Raw genomic sequence first — 21,048 nt, forward strand, 5'->3', positions numbered from 1 at the left:
GGGAATGCAGCCACTCACTGTCCAGGCTCTTCAGAGGCATGTAAAAAAGGCAGCTCTTGACTCAGTGCTTTAAATCTCAGGACTCCTTCCTCCAGGTCGATGCAACACTAAAGAAGGGGAGAGCCAGTTACTTGCTGAACATTCCAGATAGCAACTCTCACGATGTCTATGGGGAAAACCTGTATAAACATCAGACAACCCCACTCTGGATTTGTAAAGACCTTACAGTTCCCCTCCCTGTTTGTCATGCTGACTCTTTGCTCCTGTTCTCTTCAGTGGATTCCTCCCCAAACCCTTCACAGGGCCATATCCCTCGCTTCTTCCCATGACTGCCCCTGAGGTGATGTCCTCACACCACTCAGCCATTCAGCCCAGTGTTTTTCCTGCTTTATGAGTCCAACATATAGATACATATATTTGACAGGCAGAAGCAAGCTTGCTGCAGCCATATTCTGAGCCACCCACGAGCCAGGCTCAGCAGAACACTAACCCTGAGCTGAGCTGACAAAAGGAGATGACTGCTTCTACTTGTGTCCAGCTGGTGTTGGACACTGAGTGTGATCATACAGCTTCATGTGGCTCAAAGCAAGGGCAGAGCTTGCTCATATCTGCCTTCAAAAGGCAACACAGATATAACTTGTGACACAGTGTGCCTCGCTTTATCTCCTCTTCCTGTTTGCAACTTGTGTAGTCAGGCATACAAAGAATGGGAGATGTGATAGTATCCCATTGGGTGATTTCTTTCCTAAAAACCTATTATAAGAAGGACTGGAAAGGAATCTGTGACACAGAGCATACTGCAGCCAGCCAGTGGCACCCTGGAAGACCTGGATGTAAGTATTTCTGATGCTTACAGCAAGCAAAAATCTTGGAAAACTTCTTGAGAGGAGCCCTGCAATAAGCAAGAACCCATTCCTTACCTTGAGAGACAACAGTGTCTGAAGACCAATGCAAAACTCCAGCATTTCATCATCTGAGAAGAGAGAAGAGACTGATCAGGCTTTAGACTATACATACTGTCCCTCTAAAGAAAGCGTGTCTCTCCTGTAAGAGGATATGGAATATGAGAGCATCTGGGTCATAAAGTTAGATGGTTATTCAGTATAAAGTGAATAACAAAAAACCAAAGGAAAGGGATGAATTAGACAAACATTAACAAGCAGGTGGTAACGGTGATAATAACAAAGACCAGCACTCTTCTGCCACTGACTGATGATCCATTAAAGGAGCTACTTAGGCACAGCCCTGAAGAGGGTCCAAATGAACTTTGTAGCTGGTAAGATGAGGGAACCATGATTATCATGAGTATTATGCGATATTTGAGGGGGGTTGTGGGACTGGAACTTGCTATCAGATATCAGAAGGGGCTTGTGTAAAACTTACTATTGGCTATGTAGGGGAAGTGCCAAAGACAGGAGAAGGCAAGCAGCAGGGTGGATCAGGGAAGAACAAGCATGGATAAATGGAGAGGAGAGGGGTTAAGGGGGCCAGTCACAGGCAAGCAGGCTGTTGGTCAGTTCACTTGTCTGACCAGACCCTGCGCCTGATGGCTGCAATCTATCTGATCTTCTTACTAAATAATTTTATTAAGTAATTTTTTTTCTGTGTAACCTCTCTACCCTACATGTGACTGCTGCAAGTCTTCAGTGTCGGCAAGTGTAGAAGATGTCACGGGTTAAAGGGCAAATAGCTCTAGATGTCAGCAGCTGGAGGGGCTGGCATGCAAGAGAGATGCCAATAACTGAAGGGACCACAGGCCCTAGGGCTCATAGATCTGTATCAGCAGCTGGAGGAGGGGATGTAGCTCAGAGGTGCCAGCAGCTAGAGAGACCAGTGTGCAAGAGAAGTCTGGGTGCCAGTAACTGGGGAAGGGAGAACAGGTCATAGGGCTTAGACACCTGGGTTCCAGCAACTGAACTGCAGTGTGTGCTGCAAGGTCTAAGTTGCAGTAACTGGAGAAGCAGTATGGGTCACAGAGCTTGTAGGTCTAGGCGCCAGCAACTGGAGAGATCAGCATGCCAGAGAGCTCTGGGTGCCAGCTCTGACCAGGGTCACAGAGGCCTTAGGTTTATAAGCCAGCAACTAAAGAGGACAGGGCATATGTGTCAGAGGTCTAAATGCCACTAACTAGAAAGACTTGGGTGTGTTTTTATTTCCCCAGTGAATTTAATCTCATGGGTTTGTATGCTTGTGGTTTTGTATACATAATCAGCTAGAAAACTTCAGTCTGGTCTAGCCAGTAAGTAAGAGCGTATCTGCATCGGGAGAGACTCAGTGTCTGGGTCAGTGGCTAGGTAAGGGGCCCAGGGTCCAGACATGAATATAAGACAGACCTAGAAGCAGTGCTGTTATTTGAAGACTTTGTGAATGTGAGTGCACTTGTGAATCCAGAGATTGAGGATGTATGAGCTTCTGCTAGTGAACTTAAACCCTGGTCGGCCAGAGCGGAGGACCGGGACTGGACTATTTGTGCTGGTGTTTATGTGAATGTTGGTAAAGGCACTGTTCTATGTGTGGTAATCTCTGTGGCTGGCCTTGTCTGCATCTGCTCTGTATGGGTCTCTCTGGGATATATGTTCAGCCTTGCTACTGTCTAAACCTGCCACTAAGAACATGCATTGGACTGGGTGAGAGCGACCCCCGGGGTCTTAGAGTCATCCATCTGTACTGCAGTGGCAGGGAAGGAAGAATCCCCAGGTCCTGGAGTCTGCAGGATTCAACAGCCAGCAGTAACATCATTAACACTTTCCATGTCTCCTGGATGCCTGCTTGCCCTGTAACCAGTGGCTGTATCTTATAATTTATTTATAAGCACATAAGCAAGAGAAATGTGTGCACAGGGAGATGTGAGGCACAGATGTAGCAATCCTGCTCCTTCCAGGCAGCCATTTCCACATCCCAGCAAAATGGATAGGTGCTACTGGGCTAAATTCACCTGTACTGGTACTAATACAGAGTCCCCATGAAGGGGAAACCAGGGAAGAAAAGTGATCTGGAGTGTGGAAGAGGCCGAAGCTCGCTCTAGATGACGAGGAAAGTGGAAAGAATGGACATGAAAAGAGAGAGCACAGGAGGTCTTGGAAGATGAACAGTACTCATCAAAGATGAGGAGACAGATAAAGGCAAGAGTGTAAAGCTGGAAGACTAATAGGGGGAAAGAACAGGGGGGAAAAAAAGACAACTAAGTTGTTTTCAGCATGTGCACAGCTTGATGTAAATGCAGAACATGCAGCCTTTCTGTTGTTTTCTGGGTGTGCTCCAGTGACTGCTGACTTGACCTTGTCTCCTACAGCTCCTTCCTTCAAAGGGTCCTGCCTCAGGACAGAGAGGGAGACCCAGCACTCTGAGGCTACCAGGTTCTTCCAGGGTGCTCCCTCCGGCAAGGCAGATGAGTACACAGAGAAACACTCTGGGGAATAAGCTGCACCCTCTGCCCGTTTCTCTGATGACTTCCATCCAGCCAAAGACACAAGTGCTCATTCAATAGGAGAACATAAGGCACCAGAGGACTAATCAAGCAGCCTGAATAATTTTAAGAAAGGTCCATTTTAGAAGGAAATGAGAATTTTCTACATCCTAGGTTAAAACCAAAAAGCACCTCATTTCTCCCCACTTTCAATGTCTTCTCTTTTCTCTCTTCTCTTCCTACGCCCTTTGCCTTTGGTTACACTGAGGATATTCACAGTGCATAATGGTCTTGGCCAGCAGTGGAGGTGACCACATCACCAACCTCCCACTGCGTTACACTTTCCCAGAGATCCTTTTAAATGCCCTTGGCAGGGCAAGAGGGACACAGGAAAACTGGGGGAGAGGAGGGGCTGGCACTCTCACCTACAACCAGTGCTGAACACAGCACTGTCTCCTGGCCAAATTGCAACTCCATATGTTCTACTCGGCCAACAACGCTGGGCATGGGAAGAGGGAAGTCTCCACAGTCCATGGCAGATACTTCTTCCAGCCTGTGGGACACAAGAGGTGTTATTGCCTCAAGTGGGGGAAGAGGAGGAAAAACAGGACTTCTCACTGATGGCAGTACTTCTTGGTCTCATTGGGAACAGGCCCACAAGAGGAGGAATCTTCTCCATACAGCATGTCTGGAGGCAGATTCCACAAGCAAAACCATAAGGTGTTATCCATTTGGGTTCCTCACCGCTGAGGCTAAACATCAGCTGGGCAGCTTTGCCCTACAGTACACACAGGCAGAATGACACAGCTCTGCCTCCTAGTCTGGGGTCTGCACACAACTTTACCAGGGCTCCTGATGCCTTGCCCTGTAGCCCACCCTCTGCATCTTCTCCTCAACAGCCATGGCACATGCAAAGCTGCTAGTAATTATCACTGGGGCTGGGAATCGAGAGTGCCTAGGTTCTTGCCATAGGTTTTCTTTTAGCCAACCCTCCTTTTCTACTGTTACCCCAGACTTACCCCAGCTGGTTTAAACAGCTCTTGGAGACGAGATTTGGTAGACACCCAGTGTTAACAGTCGCTTTCAATACCTGACCTTGGCACTAGAAAAAACAACAACAGATAATTACTGTGGGCTCAAAATTGACATACCCACTCCTCCAACAGTGTGACAATCCCTTAGACCTTCCTTAACAACACAGCCGAAGATGTGGTGTTTTAGGCAGTAGTCAGAAGGCAGGAGACTCATCGAACACAATGGTGGTCTCCCAAGTGCTCTGCAAACCTCTGCCACAATGCTTCTTTTTTGTCTTCTTTAATTTGTATTTGATTGCCCAGACACTTATCTGTTATTAGCTACTTTGATTTAGCTGTGTTCCAGTCAAGAGATGAATAACTAGTGAATTTGCTCAGAAAAAACACATGGACTTTCTTAGCAGAGCAATAATTGATACGACAAATGCTTCTAAAGGAATACAAGTGTGTACTACAGCCTTTGTAGGTTTCCTCTCTGCATTTCTTCTGGTGTCACAAGGAACAATGTTCCAGGGCTAGATGTCTGTTCTCAGTTGAACAGTTTCCAGAGGGAGAAGTCTGTGGGAGATGCAGAAGCACACAGGACAAGCATCATCCCTGAGAAGAGCTTGAATTTAAGGCAGTTCCCAAGATAACTGACACTTCCAAGTGACACCCGAATCCAAGAAACAACCTAATAAAGAGGTGTCTATTTTGTGAGTGACTTACATTAAGTTCCTAGACAGCTCTTTGAGGAAATACGGCATGAACACTAACAACTACAATATTCACAGCTGGTGTCATCTAGCAAAGGGAGAGACTGGATGCCCTGCACCCAAGTCACCTCCGCGTGATCTTACTGGAATAATCCCCAGTGCCTTGTCCACTTCATTTCTTCACTCCTTTGCACTTGAAAGGGAACATGAGGTGTGGTTACTATCTGTTTTGTGTCCCCTCTGCACATAGGTCCTTAATGGCAGGCCAGAGGTGCTGAAAACAACAGGTCTCATATATGGTAGAGGTCTGAAAAAATAGCATCATCAAGGGAATCATTAAGAGTTATGTTCAGAAAAAAAAGGAGGAGCAGGACTTTGTAAAGGAGCTGGAAAAGATGGAGTAACTGCCATCTATAAAACATGGCTTGCATCTACCTATAGTGTCTAACCATTCCCGTCCTTGATGGCCTAGTTCTTCAAGACCATGTCTCGCAGCAACACCCAAAAAAACCCCATCCACAAAGTTTCCCTTTTGGGAGTCTCATTTTCCTCCTGCTATCATTTGTATTTATCCTGTGATTCCTTCCCTTCAAGCTACTATGGCACTCAGTGCCATGAGCCACTCAGAAGAGGCAACAGATCTCCCACAGCTCCTCTACCCTTATGCTCATTCCTAAATGCTCTGAACACCTGAACTAGGTCAGCATGGCCATCAGGGACTCGGTGCAGAATCAGTAGTGTCAAGGAAAATGTCTCAATTTCCTGATTTCTTAACTAAATCTGTTTATGATTATTACATGGGTTAATCATCACAGACAGCTACCTCCAGTATTTTCAAGAGTTCATTTTCAAAACGGTGCTATTTGTGAGTTATTATAAAAAGAAAGGAAAAAACACCTCCTGTGAGAAATACTGGAATGCTGCAAAGAGACACAACACTAATAGTAGCTCGAGTGCTTATTGCACTCAAGGCAACCTCAGTGCATGCTGGAAAATTGAAGTCTGTTTTGTCTTGGAGCTCTTCCTCTGGGCCAAATTGCATCTGCAGTACCTCAGTGTAGAGAATTTAATCATTCTGAACATTTAGATATACCATGTTCCTAGAATGGCCACTTAGAAATTCTCAAGAACTGCAAGGCCACTAGAGCTAGAGATATCAACCTATATTGTTTTAGAGAGTTCATCAAGAATCATGTAAGACTCTTACCTATGATGTATATTTAAATAACATAAGTGGTTTTAGATGGAAGAGCATTCACCACGTGAGGCTTCATCCAGGAACAAGGAGAGCAGTGTTCAAGCAGTATCTACACAAAAATATGCACAGATGCATATTTTCAACAGATCCTGATTTGGTTATTATTTTTTCTATTCTTTAATGTAAAAAAGCATATCTTATTCATAAAGAATTATGTCCTGCTAATTAATAATCCTGTGTGACTGCAAACACTTGTGACTTCCTAGAACACCCAAGTGAGGTATATAATGTTAAATACTTTAGGAAGGCCAAAGCCAAGACAGATCTCTCAAACTTCTGTCTGCCAGCACTGTGCCTTCCCCATTATATCATGAGCTTCTCACAGTCTCAACCGCACTGACATCTACATTCAATCCAAGGCTGCTCTTTAGCACACAGTATGGAAATCTAAACTGCAACACGGGACGTTCAGACTGGACATGAGGAAAAAATTTTTCACAGAAAGAGTGATCAGAGGTGGAACAGGCTGCCCAGGGAGGGGGTGGAGTCCCCATCCCTGGGTGTGTTTAAGGGTCGTTTGGATGAGATGTTGGGGGATGTGGTGTAGGGGAGAGCTTTGTAGAGTCGGGCTGATGGTTGGACTCGATGGTCCCAAGGATCTTTTCCAACCTGAATGATTCTGCGATTCTGTGAAATTGCCACAGAATACGAAGTCACAAGTTGGAAGAACACAAAATTTAACTGACGTGATACCAGCTGGAAGATTCAGGAAACAGTGTCAGACCACAGAGAAACCAGCCCCCAGAAGCCCTCCTGCAGTTCTTTTCACATTCATACAGGAATATTCCCCCAGCTCCTTCACAAATGAGCAGTCCTGTTTCACTAGGGAGCAGCTTGGTCCCATGGTAATACAGATCACACATGACAGAGCGGGTAGGAGACCCAGCTGTGTTGCTGTCTGCTCCCAGAACACACACCCATTCTCTTGCCTTTCTGCCTCTTGGCACAAATCTGCTTTAAGCAAGTGGGGGAGCATGCCAGCACCTCACAGAAAGTGGAGAGCTGCAAAGCACTCTATTTAGAAGCTCCTGACTTTGGCAATACTTGTGCTTGTTCAAGAAAAAGTGTTGCCACCATGGCTCTAGGCTGCCTGGCATGTCAAGTTTAAACATTCAGGACTAGGATTAGTCCCTGCCCATAGAGGTCCCCAAGGCCAACTGGAGAGATCTCATCTTACCTCACGACAGCAACAGTTTGTGGCAAAGCTGGTATTACAAAGTCCAGGCTTCTAGAGGAAACAACCTGGAAATCGACTGGACCCAGAGGACAGTCCTATATCCCTGCCCACAGCAGGGGGGTTGGAACTAGATGATCTTTAAGGTCCCTTCCAACCCAAACCATTCTGTGATTCTATGACAAAATGCCTCCGCTTTTGCTTTTAGAGCTCTGTAATGTCTGTGCTGTCTGGTCCTCACTGACACATCAGTCTTGCCTAGAAGGATTGTGGCCAGACCAAGCAGAGAGACAAATAAATCACAAAGTGCAGATACATGCCAAGTATCTTCCTCCTCATCTTCTGTACACTTCTTCACAGAAGAGGCTTCTCTGTGTCTCCTCACTACCTAAGCGGGTATATTAGCCATAAGCATCAGGTCAGGTATGCTGCCACATTTTCCCATACTGCGACCTGCCAACAGTGTCCAGCTGAATCAGCTCTTCCTCATTAACAGACATGGAAAGAGTTAACCAACCAGCACAGAAGCCATCTGTTCATTGCCCAGCTACAGAAAAGGCATTGTATCAGCTCTTCAGAAACAGAAGACACTGACACTAACCATTTGCCCAGAGAACTCCCCAGGAGCCTGAGGAGAGACACTGGACCACAAGTACAATGCAGATTAGATAAGGAGTACACAGGCAGCTGATGAGCACTCCAAGCCTTCTTGGACTAAGAGAACTTTTTATCACATTACCCACTCTCAACTCACCCCTCAAATTTTCAGTCTGTTGCTACTAGTCACCATTAGTCATTATCTAACAGTCAATTATGGGGATTTCCAAGAAAGAGGGGAGTGGAATCAGTAAGGATTACCATTTATAAAGAGCTTTGTTTTCTGAAATAATGTCAGTTCCAAAGTCAAGAAGCTGCTTTAATCAACCAAGGTTGATTAATCCCAGGTTCCTTTGGCACAGAGGAAAAGCAGCCTTGGACAGCAGTGGAATCTTTCAGCATCTGTTTCCAAGTCAATGAGAGGCAAGCCCCACCACAAAAAAAAACCAGCTTGATTTTATGATGCAGATGCCAGTCATGACAAACTTTCCAAAGTGTCTTGCAAAAACTGTGCAAAAAGGGGCAGTTCTGCTAAAGTACCATGTGAGCAACCCACCTAAGTAAACAGGAAAGTGAGTGACTCTGCAGTATGACTATTATAGACTAGGTCTGTCTGTGATCTCTGAAACTTAAAAAAGCCTTAGGCTCAGGGTGATTATAACCTGTTAGAGTGAAAACACTTATTGCCTGAATCTCCCTGTATCACTGATGTCTACTTATATTCAGCTTTATTTCCTAGCCAAGTTCAGCTCCTAGTCAGGAGATGCATTTTTTTCCACTTAGAAATCTTCAGCATCCCTCCCTGAGTTTAAATGGAAACTTCATGCTGGTAGATGATATTTTCTCATCTCTTCTCAAGAGAGGAGACTTCACTGGGGTTTTGTTCTATTTCTAATAAAAACTGCACCATAGTCAAGCAGTTCTCCAAAAGGTACCAGCTCACCTCTCTGGTTAAAATGAACAGGATCCTGAGTGCTATTTCCTGCCATAGATCTGTTACTTACAGGTGAGGCTTTTTGAAGTTCACAGATGTGAACATGAAAAGCAGCAAGACTAAAAAGAACAGGAGGAGAGCTTCCCTTCCTTTTGATGTAGGAAGATTAAGTGTGGCAAATAGTGACTGTCTCTTAAGAAGGGCAGAAAAAGAGAAAAATGCCTGTGCAGAAGGTACTGAGTTCAGAGTTAAGGCAGCATTAGACCTATTTCCTTGACTGTGATGTTCATTAACCTTCCTCTATGAAGGAAAATATAATGTGTGTGAGAGCTCAGGTACAGTCCATTAGAAACACAAAAGGGGAACATTTCGTGGACTCTGACACTGAGTTACTTCCTGCCCATGGGATATGATACCCATGCATGCCAGTCCTTGTTTGATGTACATGCCTGACAAAACCCCACCCTTTATCAGTGAGTTTCCTCCTAAGGAACAATACAGACTGACGACTAAAGAAGAAGAAACACCTTCATTTGCTAAAAAAAAATACTTCAGCTATTTGGAGAAATTACACTGAGAGCCATTCATCCTATTAGTCTGTTTTCCCAAGTATGGTTATGTTAACCTAGTTACATCAGTCTAAAATCCAGGGTAAGCAATGCCTAACTGCAACAGTAAAGGCTGGGAAACAAACCAGACCTGGTACTGAGACACTGGATCCAAACATTTCAGAAACTTGCCAACTGAATTTTCGAAGGTATACGTGTTTTTCCTGGAAGCGTAGACTTTATACTCTAACATGTGAGATGTTCTTTAGGACAGGTAACTGAAATAAACACAGCTTAAAATGGCTTTTGTATACCAAGTCTATACTTTGGTGAGTCGCATATCTGCATATTACTGAACAGTTCTAACCATGCAGCCTTCTTTCATGGGGCAGAGCTTTTGGATGTGCTTTCTTACCTACAGGGGCCAGGGAGGAGTGTGTTCTGCTGTATAGGAGGATATAAGGAGAAAATGGAGCTAAAAATACTGCTTCCATCAAGAAATGCAACAGCGCTAACTCAGAGCACGATTAGCCACCTTCTTAGGAGGTCCTTTGACACCTGAGAGAATCAAACCAGACTGGATCCAGTAAATGTAAATCAACTAGGGGCACCTCTCTTAAAGTGATAAGGAGACACTCCTTGTTTCTATATGCAGTTATGAAATATCTCATATCATAGGAAAGCTGGCCTCCAAAGAAAGGAGATGTGATTAAGGTAATTTATCTTCAAATACGGACAACTAGAATGCATGTGACAGAAAGGCTTTCCCCTGTCTGTTGGAAGAACTGAATCCAAACTCTAGGAGAGGCCGTGTAGGAAATCTGCTCTCTCCAGCCACAGCTGACTTTGCAGTTAAATAACTTATCATGGCCCTTGGGGGTGGGGTAGCTGGAACTCACTGAGCATTTGCCATCACTGTGAAATCAGCAGCACCATGTTGTTGCCTTACCTTGCACTGTATTAACAGGGATGAAGTCTCTTTCCTCCTGTCCTTTTCCTTTCCCATCTTTTCATCCTGGTCTTTTGCCAGTGGAGATTGAACCCGTGCAGGCTGAACCCTGGTCTCGCCCCGCAGCTTGTTCAGATTGCCTTCCAAGAGGCGCCGCTGGACCACACTATGTGGCTGCTGTCTCCATCACAAAGAGAGAGAAATCTCAGCTAAGTATGGAGCTGAGGACAAGGACATGTGCTAGCCCAGGAAAGCAGGTTGTAAATACATAACCCAGCTGATAATCCTGATGAAAGACAGGCTTATTGCAGAAAATGCTTCCTTTAAATACCAAGATTTTTCCTGTAGCCACTATGGTGACGTTAAAATGTTGGGATATCTGTGACAGGCAGGTCTCTGGGATGCAGTTATTGGAGGAGAAGAACATGCCTGATGCATGCTCTCCCCATATATATCTGTTCCTTCAGCTAAACATGCTCTTGGCAGCCTCATACCTGTTCAGGTACTGCAGTACACTACCTGGTGGGTGTGTGCTGACCTCCAGCCAGGCACAGCCACCTTCTAATGTGGGAGGGGATGGGGGACGCAGCATGTGTGTGATGTACATGTGGGTAAGAACACAGGACTCCACAAATTTTAGGTGTACAAGCAATTATTTATAGTGAAGCAAGTAGCTTCCCATGCACAGGAAGTCTGCCTCTGCTTCCCTCCATCAGAAGTGATACTATTTTGACTCCCTTCCTAGTTGGGGGAGCATCTATGAAGCCCTCTGTTGTTCACAGCTAGAAGGGAGTGCCATCAGCCAGATCAACAGCTGAAGAACCTTTATTCCTATCATCTTATTCATATCTCATGTATCTTGTACTCCTATTTCATTCCTATCTCCTTTCTTCCAGGCAGAAGAAAGGGAGATGCACCAAAAGGAAAGAAAAATTGTGAAAAAATTCCGGTCCCAACATTGCATACACACAGAGGAAATTGTTGCTTTGGAAAGAAAGCTCCCTTCATCATCAGCTTGATGCTCTGGTTTTTGCCCAGTGTTGATCCAGTGCCTCCAATCCCTGCACAGCTACTGAATCAACAATGGGCAGCATCAATGGAGCAGGCCTGTTGGAGGTAGCTTTGTCCTTTCTCCATGTACTCAGCCTTATGGCCCTTCTCCAGGACAGCAGCTGTTCAGAGCTGACAATAGCATTCTCAGTAACGACTGCCTATGTGAAGAAAAGCAATGAATCTAAAGAGGCTAATGTGCTACAGCATAAACCGTTGCTTTTGTCTTTGTCCAAAAAAAAAAAAAAAATCTACTTCCAGATGGTGCAGCAGTTTGATGTAGGATCTTATCAATGTGCAGGCCAAACATCTGAATTAGACCAGTGTGTGTGCTTCAGACTAGCTTTATGCTTGGTCAGAGGGCTGAGGCCGGGGAAGTGTGTAGACTGCAACTCGAAGCACACTGACTTGTTAGTTTTGCCTAATGGTTGGCTCTTCTGTGGCACTCAGTATTGCTCTTTGCAAGGTGCCAGGTCCCCCATGCCTCTGTTTCCCTGTCACTCGAGTGGCGAGAGTCAGATCATTCACATGCTGCATGAGACACACTGCAGTAGTTGAAAAGGTGAGGTAAAAATATCCCTCTGCTCCTGGTCTTTTCCCAGCCTGCTGTGCAGGCACACAGCACAGCTGGCTGTTGTACTTCACTCCCTAAATACTCTGAGCACAGTGCCCGTTTGGCTGCCAGCTAACATCTGGGCCATGGGAAAAGGGCAGGGAATGGACAGCAGGTCTCCAAATTCCCACCCTCCCTCCTGTCTCCTCTCACAATCTGGCATGCGAAGGACCTTTCCCTCTCCCTGTAACCTTTCCCACAGAAAGAGCAGGCCCTTTGCAGCTGCCACCTCTGTCCCCTTCCTGTCACTCAGGCTGGGAAGAGGCCAAGCGCTGATAAGTACTCACACGTAGCTGAGCTCTGGGACTGTGGAGGCATCTGATTCAAGAGCAGACTCCTTGGGCTGATAAGAAGCAATGAGATGAAGAGGATGGTGAGGGAGGACCTGAAGGGAGCTGTGGCCAGCAGCTGGAAGGGAGACCCTTCCAGCCCTCTTAGATGGGTCAGAACAGATTCCCAGTTCCATAGTGTTCAGGCTCTCCAATGTGGCCTGCTATGATTCGTGAAGCGGTATGAGCTGGGAATCTTGGTTTTTGGGAGTGGAGAAGTCAGATCTTTGGATCTTCCTGGTACTTTCAGAAAGTTTTAGCTCATGCAACTACTTTTTCGGGGGGGTTGCCATTTAAAAAAAAAAAAAAAAAAAAAGGAAGTGTCGTGCTTGTAGTTGTTACAAAGATGGAAATGTGAGTCTCCACTGAAAAATATAATTTCTCATTGTTGGAGATGTGACGGGCCCATCAGATCCCATATGCTGCTGGATGCATTGCATAAGCTGCACACACAGAATACACAGAAAAGAGTGGCAAAAAGCCTGACTTTGAGTGTATAAGAAAACCTGTAGTTTATTTAAATGACATGAGGCCTTGCTCTAATTTTAGGACATGCAGGGCTGTCACAGCTGAAGTCCCTGGCACTGTCAATGGAGACATGTTCTGGGGAATTAAACTTTCCTCCCAGCGTCAGTGCTATAGGACTCTGGGATGTTTTGCACTCTCTCCAGGATGAACCTCTCCAGCAATTCCTGATGTTGCTTTGTTTTCAGCCCTGCATTCCTGTCCTCCAGGAATTTAGGAAACATAGATGGAGTTTGACACGGGGCTGGAGGAGTGCCTGAAAGCATATTTTGGACTCTGATTTGCAGCCCTCAAAACATCACAGCGATATCACAGTAGCCTGTCAAGTTGCAGGGACTGCTGAATTGCTCTTGGAAATCTAAGGCCTGGTTCTTCTCTTCCTCCAAGGTAAAGCAGAAACGGAGGTACTGCAGCTACCACATTGACCCCAGGTATAGCACTGTGCATGCGAACTTTGCACAGGTGCCACACTTTATTTTGTGCCTTCTAACACAAAATTTCCATGGCAGAAAAGATGTTATGCTTTATTCACTGCTCCCTAGCTCCACGATAGAAATGTTTCAGCCATTCTGTTACAGACCAAACACAAACTATTTAGTAGTTTTCAGTGACCAAACACCATTTGCGTGTGAGGGAAGTGTTTCTGCCTAGAATGGTTAATTTTACCAGGAGAGCTGCTTGTGGCAAGCAATTTGGACAAGACCTGTCTTGCTAGAGCACAGTTGGGGCTTCAGAGCGCCAGCCTCTGAGGGCCAAGACTGCCACCCATAGTGTGCAGGACTCTCACAGAGGCCTCTGGCTGGCACCACACTTGTCATTTTGGGGCACAGTGTCACAGGAAAGGAATCGATTCTAAAGCAAAGCGGGTAAACATGTTTCTCTCTGCCTTTGTGGATGGGCTCAGCAAACATGCACTGAAAGACTCAAAAGTGACTCCTCCCTGTTCTCTGCCAGGGGTATGTCTGGCTATCCCCTCCTGAGGAGATGTTTCAGCCGCAGTGTTGCAGGGCACGAAGGGCCAATGCTAGCCTGCCTGTGCTGCCAGCCCCCAGGCTTTGGTGTGGCCAGACCTCCTTCCCTATGGGGAGAAGAGGCCCTGTTCCTTGCTAACATGACGCCTACGTGACTCCCCTCTTGTACTTCAGACAGCAACCGTGTTCAGGGCCAGAGGGATGCTCAAGACCAGTCCCTGCTGACAGCCATATGCGCAGCTGCAAAGGACAGGCAGAGCATGAGGCAACAGCTCAGGGTGACTTTGAGGAGCCACCCTTGACCCTGCTGAGCCAGAGACTCTCAGCAGCTGCAGGGAGGGTGGTGGGAGCAGGAGGGTGCGCCAGCACAGGAACATGGCACTGACCCCTCATCTGCGCATGGCAGAGCTGCTGCACCCAAAGGTTTTAGCAAGGAGGATAGCTTCCACCCAGGCCCAGCGCCTGCGACCCTGCCTGTCCTGCACACGTGTCCCTGCGTGCCCCAGCACCTCACTGCCAGCAGTTGTGGGGCCTGCCACAGCAGCTGGGAAACAAGCAGAGGAGATAACACACTCATGAGCATCTGCAGTATTGCTGTGATGGTCTGAGGATACAGAGGGAAGCACAGGCTGCAGGGAGGGGCAAGATCTTTTATGACACTCCCTCGCACAGCTGGAATAAGTGGTTGTGCCCCCATCACTGGCCAGACCCAGGACCTCTTTTGGGAAAATGGTTTAGACCTCTGCATCCTCAAGCAGTTAAACTCCACAGTGGAGAAAAGTTAGACAGCAAAACTGACAGAGCAAGAGGCAGATGTGTGCAGTTAAGCCAGCAAGAAATATATGGAAAATTGCTCCCAGCCTTGGGAAAGTCCTTTCAGACCACAGACTGCCCAGGCTCCTGGAACAGATCCCTTCCCTGATGACTCTTGCTCCATGTCTCTACAAGGAGATGCCCACAGGCCTTACTCCCATGCCTCCTCAACTGGGGTGTCATCCATGGGTGCTGGCCACTGCAGCTGCCTGCACACCTGGCTAGCCATCCTGCCCTGTGCTGGACCCTCTGGAAATCCAAAGAGTAGGGGGAAAGAAAACAATGGTAAAAGGTGACAAGGTCAAACATAACTCTTAGAGTTTCATGAACTATGCTTCCCTCCCTGCTTAATCCAGGGAGGAGTCTGCTTTTGAGATGAATCATGCAGGAATACAAGGTAGCTTTCAGAGATGTCCCACATGGAAATATGTATGTCAGATGAACATATATATCTGTACTTGGTGAGTGGAAAGTTGGACGCTGGAGAGTTCTTCCAGCCCTTGTCTGTCTGCCTCTGTGAGGAGTTTGGTCCCTATGGGGATGCATGAGAAGATGGATGCAAAAAAAGGGTGATGTATTCCTTCTCCTCACCCTGACCTGCTCCTAGGATGATGCTGAAAGGAAGTTTCATCTTTGCTGAACCCATGACCCTTTCACAAAGCCTGACAGCAATTCTCAACTGACATGAAGGCTGTTAGGAGAACCCGCTCCCAAATGGGATCCCGCTGGACTCACCAGATCCTTGGACGTGCCAAGCCTTGTCAAGCCATCCAGGGGCAGCAGGTCAGCAGAGTCCTTGTGAACAAACTGGGTGGCCTGTTTAAGACGCCTCTTCTGTTGCAGAATAGCTTTGTTCCTCAGCTCCACCTCGCACTCCTCGCGCTCCAGGTCAGAAGTACCTTCACTCTGCTTTTCCTCCCTGTCTCCTTGCCCCAGTGGCAGGGGGCAGCTCTTCCTTGTGCTCATGGTGAAAATTCAGACAGAACAGGTCCTTCTCTGTACCGTGGCGTGTTCCCTGAACTCGTTTCCTGGTGTTTACTCTCCTGAGGCTGATTCAGTCTCTGATCTTCTTTTCCTTTCCCTTCCCCACGGCTCTCCTTCTCTCCCTTTCTCTGCCTTTCCTCCTGCTCTCTTAGTTATAACTCACCCATTTCTGAAGTGTCTCTGTGCCTTTTTCTCCCTCTGTCCTCTCCACTCCCCCAGTGTCCCTCTGCTCCCCACCTCTTCCTCGCCCTCTCTTCTTCTGTCCTGACTGCAGCTCTGCCTCCTCCGGTCGGTGGGTCCCTGTTGTAACAGAAAAAGCTCTACGTCAGAAACCAATTTCCATAAATTACAGCAGAGCCGGCAAGATGCTCCAGCTGGAAAAATCCAGCAGCAGAAGGATGGCCCCGCTGTTGTGGGCTGGACTTAACCTCCCTTGGGCTGTGTGCGCGCAAGCGTGTGTGTGGGGTGTATGTCTGTGTGTGTACGTACACACACGCTGCCTGTTCCCAGACAGCAAATCTCTCAGTGACAGGCTGTGCAGTTCAGTGTCCCTGTTGGCGGGGATTTGACGCATCTCAGTGAATCTGTAAATACTGGCGACAACGCGGTTCAGCCCGGGAGGTGATGCAGTGCCTTGGTAAATGGGAGAGAGCATCCGCCTCAAGGCTGCTGGCAGGCATGCCCAGTCTCATTTCTGCGGAGAGTGGCATGCATTTGCAATAGGCTGCACTGAAGGACCTTACCACACAGCCTGAACAAAATGCTGAAGGCCTCGTTTCTGCTCCCAGCCGGGCCAAATGTATTGGGCCTGACTCCACCCTCATTTTCACCCCTCTCCATCTAGAGCAATTCCCCGAAATTGCAGAAGCCTAAAATCACTGGCTTGTTGATACCAGTGGACTTGACTCCCTGTTTACACTAAGAGTGTGATGACATTGCTGCAGTGTGGGATGTCTGGACCAGGGCAGATATCTCTCTTCTCAGGGGAGAGAGGACATGGCAGAGCTCACTTTTTCAACTTTCTGCCTCCATGTTATCCTGCTTGAAACTATAAGTTTCAACTTGAACTGAAGCTGCTCTGTTTTGATCTCTGTTCGCTGGTGAATGCACTGCCCCAGTAAGCACCCATTCTGACATCATGTACAGAGGAGAAAACTTGAGTTTTACTCAGCTGTGAAGCTGAGGACAGCATCACCTTTCTGTGAATATTGGCTGGGGGTGAAAGAGTTTTCATGTATGACATAGAAGGGGAATAGCAACAACAGATTATGAAATTTACAGGAAAAGGAGGCTTTCTGTTTCTCCCCCCCCCCCCCCCCTTTTTTTTTTCCAGCTTAGTAGCATATAACATTCCAACATTACTAATACCAATTATTACTATGTTCTAGATTGCATATAAAAATATAATACTGAGTTTTCAATGTTAGGAAGTAAATCCAATGGTCCATGTACAAAGATGAGTCCAGTCAGCCACTGTGAGACTTCAGTGTAGTTACAGAAACTACACAAAATTTGGCCTCAGTGCAAAGCAAACTGTGATGTTTACCTTCTACTCCCTGCTAATCATCACAGTGTTAGCATTTCTCTTGGGATCTTTGGTCCTCAGATGTTAGAAGAGAGGTTAGCCATTTTTAGAGTCATTCTAAAAGTTGAATAGGTTAAACTTTTTATTCCTAATATGCTAACTGCTTTACACAAGGTGTCAGCAGTTCCCACAGCACCAATCTGCAGAACCAGATTTGGCAGAAATGGAAGTAGAAATATGTTCTAACTGCTTTATACTACAAGCCCAAACTCCAACATCATAATGCAGGCAGAGCTTCATCAAGAGCTCAGCAGAGCTGTTTTCAACTGTCCTTGTCCCTCTGCAAGCCGAATTAAGAGAAGAGTTTAAATAATGGATATTCCTGGGAACACTGTGTTCTACTGTCTTGTTTTCTTGTGTCTAGGTTGTCATGATTGCTGATTTACATACACTTTGACTCCTTATGGCCTCATTGAGTATCCTCTGAGTCTTGTTACTGAGTCCTTTAACCATGTCCATAAACCAGTAATGAATCATGCACCTCTGCTCTTACACAGGGACAAGAGGCCCTTTTTCCATCCTGTTCTTCTTAAACAGAGCCTGTTTACTAAGTAGGTTAGGTGCTTTCAGGTTTTTTGCAGAATGGACACTCTTAAAGCTTTTCTAATGGAGAAGCTGACCACAGTGCAGCAAATTTAGGTTTATTCCCAGTAGCTATGCCTTTCCCAGTCATCTTTTGTAGGGCCTGGAAAACAGTGTATGACTCACCAACAGCCTAGAAAAATAAAACTGATTTAGATAAAAACATCCTTACATAACCCCATATTCACTGAGAAATTATTTTCCTTCTTTGATCCAGTCACATACAATAATCATAACCCGTTATACCTCATTATTCTCTACCCTTTATACAGAAATTCTTACAGGATGTGTAACAGTGCTATTCAGACAATGGAATAAACCACTCCACCTCCACAGAAGATAAACGCCTTTCTCCCTGATCCTGCTATCAGCTTGGCCTTCTAGATCAAGCAGTTATAGATCAGTGAGAGCTCTGAGGCAAAAGATTCCAGCTTCTAACTACAAAGCCACAGCACTGTATCTGTGTTCATGACTGTTGGTCACTGGTCTTGCCCCCGTCCATGTCAGAGAAATGCTGAAGAGTTCAGAATATATTTCTGAGGAAAGGCACTGAAAAACAACATTTCCCTGTAGTCAGTTTGCCCAGTGAAGAAACAGGAGAGGCTCAATATTCCAGACAGCTATCCTGTTTTTGAAGAAAGTAATGATCAGTACCTGGAGTGGTGAAGGGGAGCAATGGACCCTTTGCTGAAGTACGTAACTCCCAGATTAAAGAATATGAGATAAAGATTTTATCTCCCTCTGCCAGGAACATTAAGGAGTATCCCAGCTGTTTTAGGAGCTGCTCTGTTGAAGGCTTTCACTGGTTTGACTTTAAATTTCACATGCTGAGCTTCTTTCACCACAGATTTTCTTTGTATCTGACTTCTGGGAAGCTTTACCTAACTTAATCAGTCCTCTTTAAAATATTCTCCTGCTACTTTTGAAACTTCTTGTACTTGTTCCCTTCTTAGATACTTCTCTTTGGCTTTGAATTTTTGTCTCTTTCAACAATTTGGAAACTATTATTTTGTCCTCTTGTAGAATCAACACAGTGCAGGTGGGAGGGTGAATTGTAGATAAAGAGATTTACATTTCTCTTGTGTCAAGTTAGGCTGTTGCAGAGCTCAACAAAAGCCCCCACATAATATAACCAGCCCAGAGGTCACTTCTACATTACACCACTTTGCAAGGCAGTTTGGTAGAGCAAGCTTCAAGTGGTTGTGAAGTGCCACTGGGTGTAGCAACTATGTCAAGGCCAGGAGATTCTTTACAGTGGCCCAGTGCAGGGTCACTATGAGATGACTTTCTGCTCATCCTCCTGCATTCTCACAGTCTGTGCACAGTCTGTGGGTGCACAGATGGTGCAGAGGAGGAATGAGAGGACAAACTCAGGCAAATTATGCATGCTTCTCTCTCCCCTTCTGACAAAAATTATTTGAAAAAAAAGCTTCCTCTGCTTTGAATTCCCTCCAGTTTGTCTATTTGGATAATAAAATATCTTCCTATTCTTCAAATAATAAGTAACAGGTTACAGTATTTATATCTGTGAATATGTCTGGCAAGATTCCATCAAACAAATGTCATCTCAGATGCACAGAACGTTTTAGCTCAGTTGCTGGACAGCAAAGTAATGTCAGTCAGAAAGTAGAATAGTTTGTTTAGTTAGGTAATTTAGAGTCAAGTCTCTGTAGCCATCTGCCATAGGGGCTAGATTTATGAAAACACTGTGGCAAACTTGGAACAGTGTTGCAAAGTATGAATTACCTCTCCTGTATAAATATTACTTGTGATGATTTGTGTTCTGTCTGTATTGATTTCAATGCTTGAGCTACGCTGCATACAAAGGGGCCTTTTCTGTTTGGTTAGAGTAGTTAGCATTGCCACAAAACAGTTGCTGATCATCCTGCAAACTATTCCAATTGCAGATCCTCCTGGAAACGGTTCTGGGGCACATAGAAAATAAGAAAGTGATTGGTGACAGCCAACATGGCTTCACTAAAGTCAATTTGTGCCTGGATAATTTGGTGGCCTTCTATGACAGCGTTGTAGCACAGGTAGGTAAGGAAAGAGCAACTGATGTCATCTACCTGGATTATGCAAAGCATCTGACACTGTCCCACACAACATCCTTGTCTCTAAATTGGAGACACACGGATTTGATGGATGGACCACTCGGTGGGTAAGGAATTGGCTGGATGGTCACACTCAGAGAGTTGTGATCAACAGCTCCATGTCCAAGTGGAGAGCAGTGATGAGTGGTGTTCCTTAGGGGTTGGTGTTGGACCAGTGGTGTTTAACATCTTTGTTGGTGACACGGAAGTGGGACTGAGTGCACCGTCATCAAATTTGGTGACAACAAGCTGTGTGGTGTGGTCAACATGCTGTAGGGAAGGGATGTGCCATCCAGAGGGACCTGGACAGGCTGGAGAGATGGGACAGTGCAAACCTCATGGAGTTCAACAAGGCCAAGTGCAAGGTCCTGCCCATGGGTCAGGGCAATCCCAAACACAAACACAGGCTGGGTGAGGAGTGGATTGAGAGCAGCCCCGCAGAGAAGGACTGGGAGGTATCAGTGGATGGAAAACTGACTATGAGCCAGAAATGTGTACTCGCAGCCCAGAAAGCCAACTGTGTCCTGGGCTGCATCAAGAGAAGGTGGCTCGACCTCCTGGACACACCACCTGTGTCCAGGAGGTCAAGGCAGGGGATTCTGCCCCTCTATTCTGGTCTTGTGAGACCCCACAGACACAGATCTGCTCAAGTGGGTCCAGAGGAGACCACAAAGATCATCAGGGGGCAGGAGTACCTTCCGTATGAGGACAGGCTGAGAGAGTTGGGGTTGTTCAGCCTGGAGAAGAGAAGGCTCCAGGGAGACCTTATAGCTAAAGGGGCTACAGGAAGGATGGGGAGGGACTTTTTATCAGGGAGTGTAGGGATAGGACGAGGGGTAACAGTTTTAAACTGACAGAGGGTAGATTTAGGTTAGATATAAGGATGAAATTCTTTACTGTGAGGGTGG

At 46.1% G+C, this 21,048-nt stretch overlaps 1 protein-coding gene across 1 annotated transcript; it reads right to left on the reverse strand.

The window, feature by feature from the left end:
- Nucleotides 1–4: 4 nt before the first annotated feature.
- On the reverse strand, nucleotides 5–16,387 carry NRIP2 (nuclear receptor interacting protein 2). Its single transcript, XM_074901898.1, has 7 exons — nucleotides 16,309–16,387; nucleotides 15,632–16,180; nucleotides 10,596–10,772; nucleotides 4,426–4,508; nucleotides 3,832–3,959; nucleotides 921–973; nucleotides 5–107 (listed from the first exon to the last, which is right to left on the reverse strand). Exons 2-7 carry the CDS (start codon nucleotides 15,860–15,862, stop codon nucleotides 15–17), a joined length of 765 nt encoding a protein of 254 aa, XP_074757999.1. The 5' UTR covers nucleotides 15,863–16,180; nucleotides 16,309–16,387; the 3' UTR covers nucleotides 5–14.
- Nucleotides 16,388–21,048: the final 4,661 nt, after the last annotated feature.

Source organism: Athene noctua, chromosome 3 (assembly GCF_965140245.1).
Source record: "Athene noctua chromosome 3, bAthNoc1.hap1.1, whole genome shotgun sequence".
NCBI classification, from domain to species: Eukaryota; Metazoa; Chordata; class Aves; order Strigiformes; family Strigidae; genus Athene; species Athene noctua.

What these genes read in the sequence shown, in the direction of transcription:
- NRIP2 (XM_074901898.1), bottom strand. Translation starts at nt 15,862, where the DNA reads ATGAGCACAAGGAAGAGCTGCCCCCTGCCACTGGGGCAAGGAGACAGG. An exon ending in TTGGCACGTCCAAGGATCTG is followed by an intron (nt 10,773 to 15,631) that starts GTGAGTCCAGCG and finishes TGATGGAGACAG; the next exon opens with CAGCCACATAGTGTGGTCCA. An exon ending in AGACACTGTTGTCTCTCAAG is followed by an intron (nt 108 to 920) that starts GTAAGGAATGGG and finishes CCCCTTCTTTAG; the next exon opens with TGTTGCATCGACCTGGAGGA.